The sequence below is a fragment of the Sminthopsis crassicaudata genome, chromosome 5 (genome assembly GCF_048593235.1).
Source record: "Sminthopsis crassicaudata isolate SCR6 chromosome 5, ASM4859323v1, whole genome shotgun sequence".
NCBI classification, from domain to species: Eukaryota; Metazoa; Chordata; class Mammalia; order Dasyuromorphia; family Dasyuridae; genus Sminthopsis; species Sminthopsis crassicaudata.
Window position 1 is genome coordinate 62,562,978 of NC_133621.1, and position 19,462 is coordinate 62,582,439.

Here is a 19,462-nt window from a genome sequence, read left to right on the forward strand (position 1 = left end):
ACTGAGTGGTAGAGTGGGAAAAGCATCAAAATCAGTTAAGTATAAGCGCTGGATTTGAATTCCAGTGGATAAGAGTGCCCACCTTGGACTCATAAAGACTCAAGGTCAAATTCAGCCTCAGACCCTAAAATGTCATGTGACCCTGACCCAGTCTTTTAACCTCTGTCTGACTCAGTTTCCTCATTCTCATAACACAATTCTTCACACACGGTGTTATATAAATACTAATTATAATAAAAATAACCATTATTAATATTTTGCAACTTTGGACATAGCCCTGAATTTCACTGAACTTCAGTTTTCTCAAATGACAAGTGACTTCCAAGTTTCCTTCCCCTGCCAAAATCCCACCATCCTAATATATAAAAATTATATGTATATGTAAAATACATGCATATATATGCATGTATTGTGTAAGATATATGCGTATATATGCATATATGTGTGTATGCATGTTTTACCATCATCTTCAAGGCTCTGCTAAGTGATACATAAATAGTCCAGATTTGGACTAGATTTGTGATTTCATTAACTTAGAGAACTCTTGACAAGAAAATACCATTGCCAATGCAGAGCAGCACCTCTCCTGCAATTTAGGAGCTTACAGCTGCTAGATGGGGCACTGGTAAAGTATTCGAATTGGAGATGGGAAGATCTGAATTCCAATCCTGCATCAGACACCTACTAGCTGAGTGGTATTTTTGTTGATATTCAGTCATTCTGGTCATGTTCAACTCTTCATGAACCCATTTGGGGATTTCTTGGCAAAGATACAGGAAATATTTGCATTTCTTTCTCCAGTTCATTTTATAGATACAGAAATTGAGGCAATCGGGGTGAAATGATTTGATCAAAAATCTAATGTCTAAGGCCAGATTGAACTCTGAAAGATGAGTGTCCCTGACTCCAGGCCCAGAACTCTATCCAATCAGTTGCCTTTTATACCACCTAACTGCCCTATGCTAACTAAACCTGGAAAAATAATCTCATTCTCAAAAGCCTTCCATTTCTTCATCTGTAAAATAGAGGCAATTGCAGAGAATCAACTGAGGTAACATAAATGTTCTGCAAAACTTAAGGCAGTATAAAAATGCTAACTTTCTAAAGAAAACATTTCAGTTCTAAACAATTACATAAAGGTCATTAGATAACTCCCTGTTATCTGTTACCAATCACTGCATAATTTAATGCTGCTCTATCCCTAATTGTCTTGATCTAAGAACTTCTTTTCTGACGAAACTTGAACAAATTTAGAGTCAGTTCTCTTTTGCCTTGGATTTAAGACCGGCTTGGTTATCAAAGTCCTCTTAGCAGTTTCTTCTCAACTTCCCTCAGTCTCAGCCATAAGAAAACTATTCCCCAATCTAATTTGATAAAGCTAATCAAAAGGGTGCTCCTATTTTGTATCTCTGCCCTCTGAAATATTAAAATATTTTTGCCATCACCTAGCTCTGAAATACTAAAAGATTTTTTGCTATTAATCCCTGATTCCTCTATTCTCCTCTTCCCATGACTGAAGCAGAAGAGGAGAGAGAGATTATAGTCATAGATGTATTCTATAAGACTATTTGTGACTATCTAGTTGTAGAATGGAAAGAATACTGGATTAATGAGAAGGCCTGGATTCTAGTTTTGCTTCTACCACTTCCTGTGTAACCTTGAGAACATTTCACTTGTCTGTGTCTCGATATCCTTCCCTCTAACATGAGAGTATTGAAGAAGCTGATCTTTCAATTCTCTTTCTACTTGAAAATTCTTTAATTCTGTATTCAGTTAGCTGTAATTTTCCATTCTACTCTTAAAGAAGTATCCCAGTAAGGATTGTCAGCTGCTATGGATTGCTTGAAATTTATTAGTCATTTAAATCAAATAATCTTTCCCTTTAGAAGAGGCAAAGTATTCATATGCAAAATCAAATCTGCTTTCAGATGCAGGGTACCTCTTAGTATAAATTCAACTTTTACCAGAACACAATTTTTAAATAGCATTCTAAAAAGAAAATTTAATGAGATTTTAAAATATAGCTTTAATGTGTTTGCATGCTAGGCAGAGGAGCTACATGGTGGTGTGGATAAAAGTTGGCCTTAAGCCAGGCATTCTGAATTCAAGTCTTGCCTCTCATGCATACTGAAAGGGGAAGCCTGAACAAAAATTAACTCCTCAGTGCTCTGAGCCATTGGTGTCAAACTCAAATACAAATGGGGACCATTTAGCCATACATAAAGTTTCCTGCAGGCCCATATTATACACCACACATGTTATATTAAAAAACTTACATTTATCATTTATTTATTATTATATTAGAAAACTGTCATAATTTTTGTTTCATTAGACTTTGATTATTGTCCTAAATTTTTCCCAGTTAATATCTTAATCTGGTTTAGTAATGTTCTGGGGCAACTTTATCAGACTAGTAAGCCACATATTTGACAGCTCTGCTTTAGGCAACTTTAAGAATATGAGCTGAATTGGTAGGGAGCTTCCTCACTGGGGAGTTTCCTATACTAATGAAATCATGGTCCAAAAGCTGGAGGAATCAAAACAATTGCAAAACTGTTAGAAACTTCCAAAAATTGACATCAGAATTGTGTTGATTCAAGAAAAAAATTTAAAATGCACCATTTCTGAAACTATATGGCAAAAATAACTACAGAAGAGAATCAGAAGACCTGACTTTGCTATCTATACCAATGTAACTGGAGGTGAATCACTTTCCACTCTGGGCAAGAAGTTTCTCATCTGTAAAATGAATGGAAAGGATTTCAGAAAAAAAATTTGGAATGATACATTTTTTTTAAATAAAAATGGCTGAAAAATCCATATTGTTAGAAATATATCCTAATGAGATTAAAGGCAGGGGGGAAATCTCCCAAAGACATCCCAAGATGTGAATGGCAATGCTTTAAACCCCCCCAAAAATTAAAAAATAGCCCATTGACAATCAACCTATGCAAATTCAAAATTATGCATAATAAAAACTTGTAGAATATGTTCTGTTATCATCTCTATTTTGAAGATGAGGAAACAGGCTCAATAAAGTTAAATGACTTGCTTACTATCATACAACTAATAACCAGAAACAGTGACATTATAACTCTGGTTTCTCTTGACCTGTGTCCTTTTTACTATAATAGCACACTCAAGTATTATCCATCTTTAATTGATTTGCCTTGGAGAGGGAAGCTAAACTTAGGCAAAATAAAGTGAACAAAACTAAGAAAAATATGAAAACAGTTACTATAAAACAAAAACATAAGCAGAGAGGCATATAATATATATACGTATGTAAAATGATGTATATATAAATGTGTATATATGTGTGTGTGCAGTCATTTTTTCAGTGTTGTCTGAGTTCTTTGTAACCCCATTTGGGATTTTCTTGGCCAAGATACATGAGTGGTTTGCCATTTCCTTCTCCAGTTCATTTTACAGATGAAGAAACTGAGGCTATTAGGATAAGCTACTTGCCCATAATCACACAGCTAATAAGTGTCGGAGGGAAATTTTCTACTAGGGAAAATGAATCTCCCTGACTTTAGATCCATTGTACTATCTAATTGTCCATATGTCATAATACATATTTTTATATATAAAGATATATATACCTGTATCTACAAACATGCACATGCTATCCATGATTACCTTGATTATTCATATACTTTATATAATCCTAGGAAGTCATTTTTAGGTTTTCATTTGTATTTCATATGTAAAGTATATGAAAATATGGAAATTTCTAATAAATATATTTTCTTTTTCCTTTACTGAAATAATTTGACACTGTTTTCTTAAATGTCATGGATGTTATACTTTTTTCCCCCTTGAGGCAATTGGGATTAACCAACTTGCCCAGGGTCACACAGCTAGGAAATGTTAAGTGTTAAGTGTCTGAGGCCAAATTTGAATTCAGGTCCTCCTGACTTCAGGGCTGGTGCTCTCTCCACTGTGTCACACAGCTGCCCCCCCTCCAGGTGTTATACTTTTAAAGATCAGTGTTTAGTATAGAGTCTGGCAATAATAGGCCTTTAATAAATGTTTGTTGATTAATTGATTGTGCAGTGTTATCTTCCTGGATGACTATAATTTTTCACACACAAAATATTCCTGTAATTTTGTTTTTAAATGTGGTTGGTTTTCGATTGAATAATATGTATTTCTCCTCCTGTGGACAGAGTTTTGAATTATGTCTGAGATAGCATGTGATTTTTTCGTATTCTGACATAATATCTTTCTAAACAACTATATATTGAAACATCAGTAGATGTTTCCATTCTCTCTTTGGTTGTAAAATGAGCAGGTGCATTGCTTTAAAAAGAAAGAAAAAGAAAGAAAGAAAGAAAGAAAGAAAGAAAGAAAGAAAGAAAGAAAGAAAGAAAGAAAGAAAGAAAGAAAGAAAGAAAGAAAGAAAGAAAGAAAGAAAGAAAGAAAGAAAGAAAGAAAGAAAGAAAGAAAGAAAGAAAGAAAGAAAGAAAGAAAGAAAGAAAGAAAGAAAGAAAGAAAGAAAGACAAAAATTATAAAGCAGTTTTAGGCTCACTTCAATATGTTTGCTTTTGATTCACTCATATTTTGGAAAACTGGTTTCTATATTTGTCATTTGGGGAGATGTTCAATTTACACAAGACAGAAGAGGAGAATTTGAATTTTTATAGATTCACTTTCACTCTCCTCTAGTGGGCAGCTGATGTTGTTAAACAAATTATGTTTTTCCATTTATTACGTGTACTAAAGAGACAGATTTGCAGAATAATAAAAAATTGTTTTCTTGCTTTGCCATCAAAAGGGCACATATACCCTGGGGTGCAGTTCATATAGCATTTCTATTTCAAACCTCAGACACTTTTTAAAAAATACCATGTGGAAAAATAATTGCTGTCTCCATATCAAATTTTCATCATTACTATGAAATCGTATTGCTAAATTGGAACAGCTTTATTTACTTTTACTGAAGGAAATACATTTTAATAAATATTTAGCCCTATCATCAAGGACACAAAGTAATTCAGAAACATGGATTTAATGCAGCAATCTTGTGTGGAAAAAAAAAAAAAAACAATGTCCCTCCCTGGGTTTCCAATTTCTTTCTTTGCTTTAGTTCAGGACCTGGTCATCTTTTTTTTTTAATGTTATTGAAAGCTTTTGATAATTTTTTTAACACTATCTCTCTTTCTCAGTGAGAGTTGGAAGAGACATTAATGGGCATTTAAACATCCATCATCTTTTTTTTAATATCTCTAAGCAAACTAGGCAGTTTTAATAGTTAGGAAATTTTTCTTACTATTGAGTATAAATTTCATCCATTGTTACTGGTTCTGTAATCTGGACTCAAACAGAACAAGCTTCCTTCTAATGATCTTTTTAAGGTTCTCTTCTAGGGGTGGAGTGAGGGAGGACAATAGAAATTGCCTTCAGTTATGAATTTTTTTTCAGTTCAATTAATTCAGTCAATTAAGTTACTCCCTTAAAATGTAATAACTATTTCCATCTTCAATGTAAAATTTTCTTCCTGCATGAGATGTTCTTAAGATATCTTTTATGTGAATTTCTCAATACTGGAAACTGTCCTATGATGTGTTTGAGTAGAATGATGTTTGAATAGTGATACAACAACATGAAAGAAGATTTAAATTAGAACTCAATTTAGCTTATTTCATAATAATTTATAATTTTTTGAAATGGTCTTCCACTAAAAATTTCCATGGAGCCAGTTTTCAAACATATAAAATGTGTTATCTTGCACATAATTTTCTTCTGTTACAGATTGTTTGAGTTAATCTTTAAGTTAAATTTTTATCATTGCTATCCTTAAAATGAATTCTTGAGCCATCTTTTTCATCTTGTTTTTTACTCATCCATTATAACTGGTCAAAATTTCATACTCCATAAGTTTGCCTCTAAGCAGAAAACACAATATGAGGAGAAGGGTCATGGGAATTGTTAAGAGTCACTGATAAACAGTGGTCAAGGATACATGCAATACTTTCAAATGCACTAAAATTTATGATGGTAACTTATTAAATGTAGCATGTCCAGCAACTTTGAGACATTAACATCACTAAGAAATAAAATTGCAAATGTTGAAAGAATCTGTGTAGTACAAAATACTCAAAGGCCAATCAGAAGACCTTGGCCTTTGACTAAGTGTCAGTGCAAAGGTGATTAAATTTATTCATCCAGTCATTCAGCATTTATTACGTAAGTCCAATATGGACAGAGCATTTATTAAATATGTAGGGAAAAGGTGAATTTTAGACAAGAATTCTTGATGTAGTTGGAAGGACACTATCTTTGTAAGCAGAGAAACTAGGTTCAAATCTCATCTTTGATACACACTGCCCATGTGTCCTTGAGTTGCCTTGGTTCTGAATTTCCTCTCTTATATAATATGAAGTTGGTCCTTAAATTTCATTCTGGTTTCAAATCTGTTATAAATCCCTATCCTCATGATGTTTGCAATTTAGTAGGGGCTAAAGATGAAAACATAGATAACTAATAATGCTGTGCAATAATTGCATGAGAATCACAATGTTATACTTTAGAAAACTTTTGAAAAATTAGAATATTTTTTAAAAATAGACTTAAAAGTGAAGGGAAATTGCATATTACTCTTGTGCAGTGGTATTATGGTATTTGGGGTGAGGATTGTCTTTTGACTTTCTTTGTATACCTAATATCGAAAAGAGTTTTTGACACATAGTAGGTGTTTTAAAAAATGTTTGTCAATTGAGAGTAAAATGCAGCTTCCTTGAAGGCAGGGGTGGGATCTAGGTTGGATTCTTCTTCTAACTAATTATATCACTTTTTGAACAAGTCATGAAATGTTTCTGGACCACACTTTCTTGGGTTCTTAGGGTGGGATTTGAACTAGGATTTTCTTTGAAGTTTCTTTCTTCTCTAAAATTCTATGAGTGTACTATGCACTATGTACATAGTGCATAGCACTATGGACAGAGCATTGGACCTGGAAGTCAAGTAGACTTTAAATGAAATCCTGAATCAAGTACCTGTTAGGTGTATGACCATGGGGAAGTTACTTAACCTATATTAGCTTTAGTTCCTTAAAAAATGAAGATAGCATCTCCTTCACAGAGTTACTATGAGGATCAAATGAAATAAAATATGTAAGTGCTTTGCAAACCTCAAAACATTATGCAAATAAATTATCATTATTATGATGTCATCTTTGAAGGTTTTCAGATTTAGATTAATTTTTAGAAGCTGAGGAATAATATTGTTGACATTATAGATTACAGAATTGAAAAGGTTAAAAAAATGTGAAGTTAGTAGGTGCAACTGGTTCTTAGCTAGTTTTCCTGACAGTATTCCCAATGACGAGGGCCAAACTGAATCTTAGAATAGCTGACTACTGCATTCTAGGTCAATTCATCTGGCAGAAGCATTTCTTAGTAATCATCCACAGTGATGATGTATGACACAGAGATGGAGACACAGATGCACAATTTTTGTGCCCTGAAGCCTCTTTCTTAAGCAAAGGTAGCAAGTCCAGGACACTGGATCCTGAGCTAAGGGAAAGTAAGGAAGTGACAATTTATCCCAGTGGAGATGTGCTGGACAATCATTAACTTTATCTCTGGACATTTGCAATACCTTGGCTAATTCCCAAATAACAGTAAGAATAAGAAGGGAGTTTTCCCTTTGTCTCTTTCCTTTATCACCAGATTCAACTTCAGCTCAAACATGGCCATGGGTTAGGAGATTGAATCTGTGTATGTTCACATTTGTATATAGGTGTGCATGTGCACATAAGGACTAAGCATCCAAAATAAATACAATACTTTCCTTCATATATGAAGTCTGATATTGATTCACCATCAGTAGAATGTGTGTTTTCAGATGTTTTTCCTCTAGTGGTAATGAATGTACACTACTAATCCATACGTACTTTAATCCAGGTTCTCATAATTACTAAGTCACACATTTATATTTACAAGATGGCTAAGAGGGGCAAGGGAAAACTTCATTCTGGAGTATTTAATTTTTTTTTTGCTAAAGTGCAAATAAATATAAAATGGAAATGTATTTTTCATGGCTGCACATATATGATCTATTTCATATTGTTTGCCTTCTTAATGAGCAAAGAGGTAAGGGAGGAAAAGAAATTGATATTCAAAATTTTTAAAAATGGAAGTTAAAAATTTTATATGTAATTGGAAAATGTTTTAAAATTTTAAAAATGATTTTGAATCAAAGAAAATAGAGGGTTTGTTTAGTTCTAAAAATATAAGCCTATTAAATTGAACTGGTTTAGTGACTTGCTCAAGTTAGGAATTGTCTGAGATCAGATTTGAACTCAGGAATTGAGTCCTCCCGACTCCAAGCCTAGCACAATGACTCTGCCTTGTGCTTTAGACATATCCAGTTATATGAAGCATGGCTTAGAAATAATAAGAGAGGAAGGGAGACAAGTTCAAAAAGTGTAACCATAATCTGGGTGAAAAGTAATGAGGGCCAGAACTAGAAAGTCATAATTCCCTTCTTCTCCCTAATGGGACAACATCCTCTTTTGTTAAACATCACAATTCTTCTCTTTCTTAGCAAATAGTTTTCAGGGCCAAAAGACAACATTCTCTTTGAGGGCTTTTCCTCTTTGTCAGTTCTGTCTTCATGACATTTCTCACATAAGATTCCTTCTTCTCTTCAATCCCCTAGTCACCACTTTGATGAAAACCCTCACCACCTCAAACTTGTTTCCAGTTGTTTATATGTTGTCTCCCCAAAAAGAATAAGAGATTTTTGAATGTGATTTTGCCTTTCATTGTATGCTCAGAACTTAGTGTAGTACCTGTCATAGAGGAAGCTCTTAATAAATACTTGATGACTGACAATTGGCAGTTCATACTATTAGCTAGACTGGTTCTGAGATGACATTAATTAATCAGCAAACATTTATTAAGCACCTATTATGAGGGAGATCCTGTGCTAAGCACTGCCATGCACTAACACATCACCACAACCTTTACTCAAAGCCTTTCCACCTTGTAGGACTTGTCTACACTAGTGTTCTGCAGGTATGGCTCTTGAGAACACATTTTATTGGTTTGTAAGATTATGGATATGGATTGAGTTAAATTCCTAGCAGTAGTAATTAGATGGTACAATGGATAGAATATCACACCTGGACTCAGAAAGGCTCATGTTCCTGAGTTCAGATACAACTTTAGATACTTCCTAGTGTGAACCTTTTTGACTCAATTCCTCATCTGTAAAAAAAAAGCTAGAGAAGGAAATGGCAAATCACTCCAGTATCTTTGTACAACTAAAACAACATATGGGATCGTGAAGTAGGACATGACTGAAAAACAACTGACTGGGCAAATTCCTTCTAATGTGCCAGTGATGAAAAATGCTCTCCACTTCCTGACAGGGAAAGATGGGAGATTAAATACTGAGAATGAGGCACACATCTTTGGAGATGACCAATTTGGAAATTTGTTTTATCATACTTACTTATAAACAGCATTTGTTAATAGGGTTTTGTTTTTCTTTTTTTCCTCTTTCCAGCAAGTATGTATGAGGGAAAGGAAAAATGCTTATTATTTGAAAGCAAAATTTCATTTAAAAACAAATTTATGTAGGATTTTATAAAAATTAAAAATACATTTCTTTTGTTTTTGAATCCTGGGTTGATGCTGGATTTTATATAATCTATAGATTAAAAATAAAAGTTTAACACCAAGGCAGCATATTATATCAGTGAATAACAATGACAGTATATTATAATATCACTATTCATATTGATAGTAGATTGGATATTAAATTGTTTGGGGAATCTAAGTGACAGATTTCTTTCTTTTGTTCTTTTCCACATTAAAGTGAAGTAAGGGTGAACTGAGCCATGTAGAATAGATAAAAATAAAGTGCAACTGAGTCAGAGAATCTAGATTCAAATTCTACCAGCATTACTTACTACTTCAGTGACCCTGAAAAAGGTATTTCCACATCTGTGAAATAAAGGGTTGGACTCAATGACCTCTGAAATCCCTTACAAACTCTAGAGCAATGATTCTATGAACCAATAAAGTCAAGATAGATTAATAGTCTCCCTTTCCTTCACTTTTCTTTCCTGACTTCCTTTAAAGCAGTTTTATGGCATAACTGCCATTGAAATCTTACTCTGATTCATATTGGAGTTGACTTGAAGGTAGCATTGAGTTCGTGAAGGTTATGTTTTGCAGGGTATAAGTTTGGGTAGGTTTTTCCAAGAGTTTTGATGTTGACATGAAAACAAACACTGTGTATGTATATATATGTGTGTGTGTGTATATATATATATATATATATATATTATACACACACATATGTAATATATGTGTGTGTATGTGTGTCCAAGAATCAGCTTTGTTGAGTTAGAGATCCTCATTAAGAGGTCAACTGAAGAAAATACTTTTGATGGAAGCAACATATCAAAAACCTATCACTAAATCATATAGGGGTTACAGTCTACATCAGGAGATAGAACAATGAAGTGACAGTCTTGTGATATTAAAGAACACATTATAGTGTAATGAAATTGTTTCCTTCATATTCTAAAATGAACCCTAACTTCCTATTTGCAGAAGTAACAAACTTCTATTGTAGTTTATAAAATCAGAGAATGAGGGCTGAATGGAACCTTAAAGATAATCTGGTCCAATGCTTTCATTTTAAAGATTAGAAAAATGAGTCTCCAAAAGCCTAAAGGTTTCTACCAAGTCACAATTACTAAATGACAGAGCCCACATTTTGAACCCAGGTCTTCTAGACTCACGTGCAGTGTGGTTTCCATATGTTATTCAGCTAGATCCAAATTAGTGCAAATGATGAATTCTCTAAAGTGGTCACATTATTCAAATTCACATTATTGATTTCCATTGGGCATAAACTGGTTACCATATTTTTACATAATTCTAACTTCAAACAGTGCATATGTGAATTCATGACCAAATTAGTTATTCACACTAACTGGAATTCATCTTTGCTTCATTGTTGTCTTTTATGTCACCTATTTAGAAAGTTTTTATTTATTTGTAATAATACATATTAAAATATTAAAAATTAAAAATTAATTTCCTCAACTATAAAGTTAAAAGTGCTTTATTAAGCTTGAAAGAGTTCTATCGATGTGAGCTGATGACTAATAAGCCATGAAACTTGAATTTAGCCATAACATTTCCATCTCTCTCTTTTCCAGCCTTTTCATCTCCAAACCTTCCATAACCAAGCAGTTTTCCTTCTGAACCAGAAAACCTATTTTTATTGTTCCTGGACTTGATTTTCTCCTGATTTGAAATCTTTTGAAGATAAATGGAATTTTTTTCAGAATCCAGTGGAATTTTACTGAGCAAAGAAAAATATTTCCCTATGAATAATATCAGCCCCAACTAGATTCTATCAAAAGGGAAAAAAATAAATCTACAATAATTTTTATCTTTGAAGCAAACCAATTCACAATTAAATAAGGCATATATAGAGATATAAACAAAGGTTGGTTTATTCTTGAACTGTTACATAGGAAAGTTCACCTAATGAAGTGATCACTAGATTTTGGTAGAGTGGAGGTTATGAAGGTTATGGAGCTTGGTCAATTCTGAATGTGTATGGGTTGCTATTACTGATGTGTCAATAATACTTTCTTAGATCAGGAAATTTTGGTTTTTCATTTTGTTTTGTAGACATGAGCGAATTCATACCAAGAAAAGTAACTATAGTAAAGCTTCAGTGCCCTCTCCAAAGGATGTGGATGATTTAGCTACTCTTGAAGTCTTGGATGAGGTAAGAAATACCATTTAGACATGTTATCCAAATGGCATTTTTATCTTATTAAAGGCAGCCCCTTTCTATGGTTCTTATAATCTGATGATTTATCCCTCAGCTTCCTATGTAGCATTTACATAATCTATTAAATATAAGTATGGTCAATCCAGAAGTCCAGTCTCACCATAAAGCACACTGCATACTTTCTTCTAATCCCTCACTCTGTAGTACTAGCATCATAGAAATTCCTCAAATTTCATCACCAGTTACAATAGTGCTTATTTCCTCCCCCCCAAAAAAATCAGGTTTCTCCAAGTGATAGTGATTTATTGACTTTGAAATCTTAAGGTGGAGAAAAGGGGGAAAGAGACAGGTGTGATAACTGTCTTGTGATTGTCACAGAAGAATTTCCTTGGTGCCAGAGGGACAGTGGAAGATTTCAGCTCAAATTAATTTTTAAAGCTTCTTTCTCATTAGAAATGTCCCAAAGAGGAATGGGTTCCAAAGCACTGTGTTACATTTTCTTAGAGGTTTTCCAAAGGAAACTAGCTGGTCACTTGTCAGCTACATTGAAGCAAAAATTTCTGTTCATTGTGGGCTGAATTGGATGACCTCAAGCTCCTTCTATGTTCTTAGCTTTGTTGATTTTCAAGCCAATTTGTTCCTCCAGCCATGCTCACTGTCCAGGCTTTGGTGAGTTCCCCAGAAGGAGAAGAAAGTGTTTTTTGTCACCACCAAACTTCGCCAATGTCCTTAAATCCCTAATTCATGTTTCCTGAGAATTCTCAGCAGAGATAATTAATTTTGCTCCCACACAGTCTGATTCAGGGGGCAAGTGATCAGCAAGCTAGTGACTTGCAATCTCAGGCTCAATCTTCCCCAAGTGTCCAAAAATAATGACAAGAATTCAGAGATATCCAAAATCGCCCCTCCTCTGCAAAACTTTAGAGCCCTCTGTCCTACCTAATTCAGCAGCTCTTTGAAGGCTTTTGACACTATCTAAGTTACTTTTGCTTAGAAATAAACTAAGTGAACTTTAATGTTCTATAAATAGAAATTGGCATTTGATTCATTCAACTTTCATTTTTAGAAGCTTTATTTAAAAAGCTACTGTTCTTTTATAAACGACTTCATTTGCAAGCATCAAACATATTGAAATCAAAGAAAGCTCTTCAACATAACTAACCAATATTTTAAGATCCTGTAGACTACATTTTCCAGATAATGTATATTACTCCCCAAAGAGGGTTTTGTATATACATACAGAGAGAGAGAGAGAGAGAGAAAGAGAGAGAGAGAGAGAGAGAGAGAGAGAGAGAGAGAGAGAGAGAGAAATGGATCTATGCCAGATGCTAGAACCTGTTTCTCTTAGGTACTTAAAGAATAGCATTTTAAGTATTTTTGAATATTTCAAATATTTATGGATCTATTTCATTTTCTGAGTTTAATAGAAACAAATTTTAAATTTTGGCCTTACACTGACACTCTTTAGTCACTGTCAATGTTTGTTGAGTCATTTCAGAAATATCCTACTCTTCATGTCCCCATTTGAGGTTTTTCTTGGAAAAGTGAAAATTGGAGTGGTTTACCATTTCCTTCTCTAGCTCATTTTACAGATGAGGAAACTGAGGCAAACAGGGTTAAGTGACTTGTCCAGGGTTACACAGCTAGAAACTATCTGAGGTTAGGTTTGAATCCAGATTCTCCTGTCTCCAAGACTAGTGTTCTATCTACTATGCCATCTAGCTGCCCCTAACTATGAAGGTTAGCACTGTGAGAAGTATATTTTGTCATTTTGTGGTCTTAAATCATAAAAGGGAAAGTTTAGACTGACCAGCTTCTTATTAGTGGGCTGATCAAAATGAAAATTAAAATTGAGTATTTCATTAATTTATTTCACAGGTCAATAACAAATTGACTCTAGATTTCATCTTTGTTTTTGAAAAAGGCAAGTAATTAAACTACTACTCTATGATTTTTTACAAGAGAACACCCAAAAAATTAGCCCTGGCTTTTAAACTGTATGATTTGTCTTTTAGAATGAAAGTTTTTCAAAATGCTGTCATTGTTCAATTGAATTCACAAGGGAACTGATCATAAAATTTAAATTTTTCTTGTTTTGAGGTAAGAAATTCTAGGAGATTTACAGCAATAAGAAATGAGAATTACATATATTGGAGCTCACTAAATGTTGAGGAGTTTTTTCTTGCTTGTGTATGTTTTACAGCATTTGAATCTTTTTCTTTTTTTGGTGGCTGGGCCTGAAAGCCAACCCAAGTTTTTCTGTTTTGCTTCTAAATAACATAACTAGATTTTTAAATAAAGCAAGGAAATTTTAAAAATTAGTCTGAATTTTATAAGACATATATAATGCAATCATATATATTATCAGATGCAATTTCAAGTATGATATGTGGAAAATGTATCTCTAAATTGTATAAAGTGGTAGAAAGAGCATTGAATTTTGAGGACTTAGTTTGATTTTCTGACATTGATACTGACTATGTGATCCTGAACAAATCATTTTACCTCTACCACTTATAAATTTCCTTTAACAGAAAGCATCAGATCCCTAAATTTAAGGCCATGAGAAGACTCAAACCTAATCCTGGATCACTATACCCATGTTTTATTTAACATAACAGTTTTTCTGTTGCTCATGGTTGCTCTATCAGGCTTGAACAGTGAAATGAGAACTACCAGTGAGCAAAAGAAATCCGGGGAGTAAAAGACTAAAGATGTTGAAAATAAGAAAAGAAAAAAAAAAGAATAATCTGCTTTCTTTCCTATCTTTTTACATTTTCTGTCCCTCTTTTTCTTGTACTGACTCCTGACCCTTAGGGTCAGGATTGGCTGCTATTAGGGAGCCTGTATAGGACCAGAAGAGTTTCCCAAACATTTGTTAATAGACATAGAACTTAGAAGAGGTGAAAGCAGGAAGATAATCCCTTTACCTTGAACCTCCTTTGAGGAACAAAAATGTGGCAAAGGCCAAGATAAGTTTTGTTTGGCATGTTATGTACTATTTTCCATTGCCACAAATTATTTGCATTACATTTAATCTGGGAGCATTTCTGTATTCTCAAGGAATTCTATGCACATAATTTGACTGTATAAATAGCTGTACATTATTGTTAATTGGATATGAAAAATCCACTGTACCTTAAATTTAACTTAATAGCCCTCAGAGGTTAGAACAATAGGCTTCAAATATAGCACAAGGACAATATATACATCTACAAGTATTTCCTCTTGCCATTTTGCTTCTAGCCACTGTCTATTCCTCAAATCTTCTATAAAGAATAAAGGAAAAAAAAACCTCTTTTTTCTTTTCAACTTTATTTTACGTAAGAAATGAGTTTTCATAAATGCTGATCTCTGACCCTTATTTAATATTGATTTTGTGTGATTTGTCAAGGATAAAAAGCTTATTTAATAAGTTTTTACCCATGGATTTCTAAATTAAATGATAAACTGGACTATAGGCTCATATAACATGAAGTGATTGGAACCAAACCATGTTCCAAATGCCTTTAAAAGCCACCTTCCTTTCTCTCTTCTATTCTTTTGATTAACCTTACACCATCTCCCTCTGCCTCTTAGTAGATGAAGTTTTGTAGTTTTTCCCATTCCTTTTTTCTATAATATACTATAGGTTCAATATCAGTACTTTCAGTTGGAAAATAGCATCTAGCCACCATTTTAAAGGTACATCTTAGCTTTTAAAATCAATACAAATAGCTTCAGCTAGGTCTGTGATTATGAAGAATACTTATAGTCATAACACTATTATGTCTGTGGAACTGAGTATGTGTGTGTGAGGTACCATTTTCCCCTTTCTGATCCTTGTCTCTGATTCAAAATAATATGCTTGTTACAAATCAAAATTAAGTAAACAGGGGATTCATTTCTTTAATTCTTTGATTTTACTCAGTCAGAAGAAACAAAAAGACAAAAGAACCCTTTTTTGTCTTTACAGAAGACGGTGTCAGAGCAGCTCCAAAAGTGCTATTCCCGGGATCAGATCTACATCTATGTGGGAGATATACTCATTGCAATTAACCCATTTCAGAATTTGGATCTTTATTCTACAAAGGTATGAAAACAATGGCTTGCATTCTCTCATTTTTTATCAAATGCCTTTTAATCCCCTTTTTGAAGAGCAGAAAGGTCTGAATCTTTGATTTTATTAATATATAGGTATATACAATGTAGTATATAATATATAGTACAGTCCTAATATAAAAACTCTCTCCACCATGCCAGATCATAAACTATTTGTAGCTTAAGTTTTAAATGATCACCTGGAACATTAAGAGATTAGGAAATTTATTTCAGTTCAAGCGGTTAATATGTATCAGAGGCAGGATTCCAATCCAAGTCTTTCTTGCTCCAGAAGGGATTGTGCTCTATTCTACTATGCAACACTGTCTTTAGAAAAACTGCATAGAGTCATTTCATTCATCTCATTGAGAAAAAAAAAACCATCATTATTAATTAAACTTCTTATTTAAGATATTAAGTTGCTGTAGAGCCAGCCTGAAAGACAAGATGATCTGGGTCCAAATTCCAGCTCTAACACATATAAGTTGTGTATCCTGGGGCCAAATAACTGAACACATCGGTATTCTAGACAATTCAGTAAAGCTGTCCAAAAAAAAAAAGTCAAGCTACATTGGTAGCCACGCCAGGTGTACCACGTACTAACAAAATCATAGATCCAGTTTCTGATCCCTGTTATGCATAAGATAACCCCTATTTGAATTTTGTTCTTAAATTTCAGGATACATTTGTGAATAATTCAGGAGATCTATTTTAAAAAATACAGCCCACAAACGGCAAATACATTCTAATTTGTCATGTCTTCTTTTCTCTCCAGCATTCAAAACTCTACATTGGAGCAAAGCGAACTGCCAACCCTCCCCACATCTTTGCGGTGGCAGACTTAGGCTATCAGTCTATGGTAACATATAATTCAGATCAGGTAAGGTTCTTCTCATATCACTTGGTATTAATGCCATATTTTTTTGTGATCCCAGGCAAATCAATTAACTTCTGTCTGCCTCAGTTTCCTCAACTGCAAAATGGGAATAATGATAGCATCTATCTGCCAGGATTGTTATAAAGATCAAATGAGATCTTTGTAAAGTACTTAGCATGTAGTAATCTCTATTTAAATGTTAGCTATTTTTTTTTTATTTCCCAGTGTCATTAAACATAGAGAGTTCAATTGTTCTTTTTTCTTTTTTCTTTTTTAAAAACCATTGCAGTGTATTGTCATTTCTGGAGAAAGTGGGGCTGGAAAGACTGAAAGTGCCCATCTCTTAGTACAGCAGCTAACTATTCTTGGAAAGGTAAGATCTCTCTCTCTCTCTCTCTCTCTCTCTCTCTCTCTCTCTCTCTCTCTCTCTCTCTCTCTCTCTCTCTCTGTCTCTCTGTCTCTCTGTCTCTCTCACACACACACACACACACACTCCTTAGAATAAGAATTAAACAAGTGATTTCACTTGTATATGAAACTGCTAGGTCAGAGTAATGTTTCTACTAATACTGACTTGTTCCTTCTCTGAAATACTGGGCAACTTAGTTTCTTGGGAGATTATATGACTTGCCCAGAGTCCCACTGCCAGGATATTCCAGAGGCAGACTTTGAGCCAGGTATCTTCCTGTTTTGAGGTCAGCCATCTATCAACTGCACCATCAGCCTGAGCAGTACAAGGGGATAGAATGTTAGATGGAGAAGTGGGAGAGGGGTCCCCCAAGGTGATCAAGCACTCCCCAATCACTGGAAGTCTTTAAGCAAAGGCTAGATGATCCCCTGGGGGAAGAAGAGGATAATGTATAACAGGGCTTATTGTTTGGGCAATAGATTTTCTTGAACATCTCTTTCAACTTTTTGTTTCTATGATTCTAAGAGGTAGATATAACAAATATTATTTCACCATTATACAAGGCAGAAGAAGTCTGGAGGGGTCAAATACCTTGGTTGAGATCACATCACTTGTTATCTGGTAGAGGACAATATAAATAAAGGATCCTGAGTTTCCACTTGTCAGATACGCTACATGCTAGTAGCGATTATTTTGAGGGTGTCGGCTGACTGCATAGTCCCTTCTAAATCCAAATTCTGTCGAGGTCAAGATCTGAACACATATTCTGATGGTACAGTGAATAAATGGCTGGGCCTGGAATCAGAAAGGCCTGAGTCCAAACCCTGACTTGGATACTTGCTAGCTTTATGACTCTAGTCAAGTCACTTAACCAAGTCTGCCTCAGTTTCCTCACCTGTAAAATGAGCTGTTGAAGGAAATGGCAAACCACTCCGGTTTCTTTGTCTTGAAAACCCCAAATGGGGTCACAAAGAGCCAGACTAAATTGAAATGACCAACCACAAAATTCTGACTCCAAGTGCAGTTTTATAGACATGCATGTATACATATATATACATATATATGTAATTAAGATTTCCTTTCTGTGTTATACTTTCTTTTATCTAGGCTAATAACAGAACTCTACAAGAAAAGATTCTCCAAGTGAACAATCTGGTGGAAGCTTTTGGCAATGCCTGCACTATTATTAATGATAATTCAAGCCGTTTTGGAAAATATTTAGAAATGAATTTCACCTCTGCTGGAGTTGTTATAGGAGCTCAAATTTCAGAATACTTACTTGAAAAGTCCAGAGTTATCCACCAAGCTGTGTAAGTAGAAAACAAGCTCAGGATGTGAGGAGCTATAACCAAAGGTGTTATTACAGACTTTATGATACAATGATTTTAAGTCAAATCATGATTTTATTAGAGTGGATATCCCTTCTACCAATGTAGCTTTCAGAGACAAATTTGTCTCCCTGCGTCTAGATCCCCCCACTCTAATCTATCTACCCCACAGTTTCCAATATCCTATATTACAGGTATGGGTCTAACCAGGTCAGCCCTCTGCTCCAGAAACTTCAATGTCTTCCTACTGCTTCTAGAGATGTAACTATTAAACTTTTTTAGTATTTTGGACCAATATGACAGCCTGAAGTCTGTTTCCCTTATCAGAATAATGTTTTTACATAAGTAGAATAAACTATAGAGGATTACAAAGAAAACCATTTATATGGAAAAACTCCTTCACAGTCTGTCTCCAAACTGTTTTTCAGACTTATCACACATTACTCACCTTCATGCATATTGTGTTCTAGCGAAATCGATTTATTTGCTATTCCCTGAACATAACATTCTATCTCTATGGCTTTGAACAGGCCATCTTCTATACAAGTATACTACCTCTTCATCTTCAACTTGTCATATCCCTTTGCCTCCTTCAAGGCTCAGCCCAAGGGTGACCTCTGACAAAGAGTCTATCTTGATGCCCCTAGTTGCCCATGACTGTCCCTCACTCTAAATAACTTTGATTTTCTGTGCATTTATGTATTTGTTTGTTTATTTAATTATTTGGATTCCCACCAACCAGATATAAGCTGTCTTAAGGGCAGGAACTATTTCATACACGTCTTGATATTACTAGCATAGTGCCTGAAATATAGTAGGTACTTCATAATTGTTCGCTGAATTAATAAATGACTTATTTCCATATTTTCTTATTTGATGCCCCATGGATGCCATGGATCCATGAAGCTACGGATGCCCTCTTCTTGTTCTTTTAATACAGAAGTTCTTAAACTAAGGTTCATGAAAGGATTTCAGGGAAGAAATTAATATGG

At 34.2% G+C, this 19,462-nt stretch overlaps 1 protein-coding gene across 1 annotated transcript in view; it reads left to right on the top strand.

Moving 5' to 3' along the window:
- MYO3A (myosin IIIA) overlaps positions 1-19,462 on the top strand; it is a 209,129-nt gene that overhangs the window by 77,670 nt on the left and 111,997 nt on the right. The window contains exons 9-13 of the mRNA XM_074269536.1: positions 11,671-11,770; positions 15,732-15,848; positions 16,632-16,736; positions 17,023-17,106; positions 18,250-18,452. Of these exons, the coding sequence (XP_074125637.1) occupies positions 11,671-11,770; positions 15,732-15,848; positions 16,632-16,736; positions 17,023-17,106; positions 18,250-18,452 (609 nt within the window). The remainder of the gene's footprint in view (positions 1-11,670; positions 11,771-15,731; positions 15,849-16,631; positions 16,737-17,022; positions 17,107-18,249; positions 18,453-19,462) is intronic.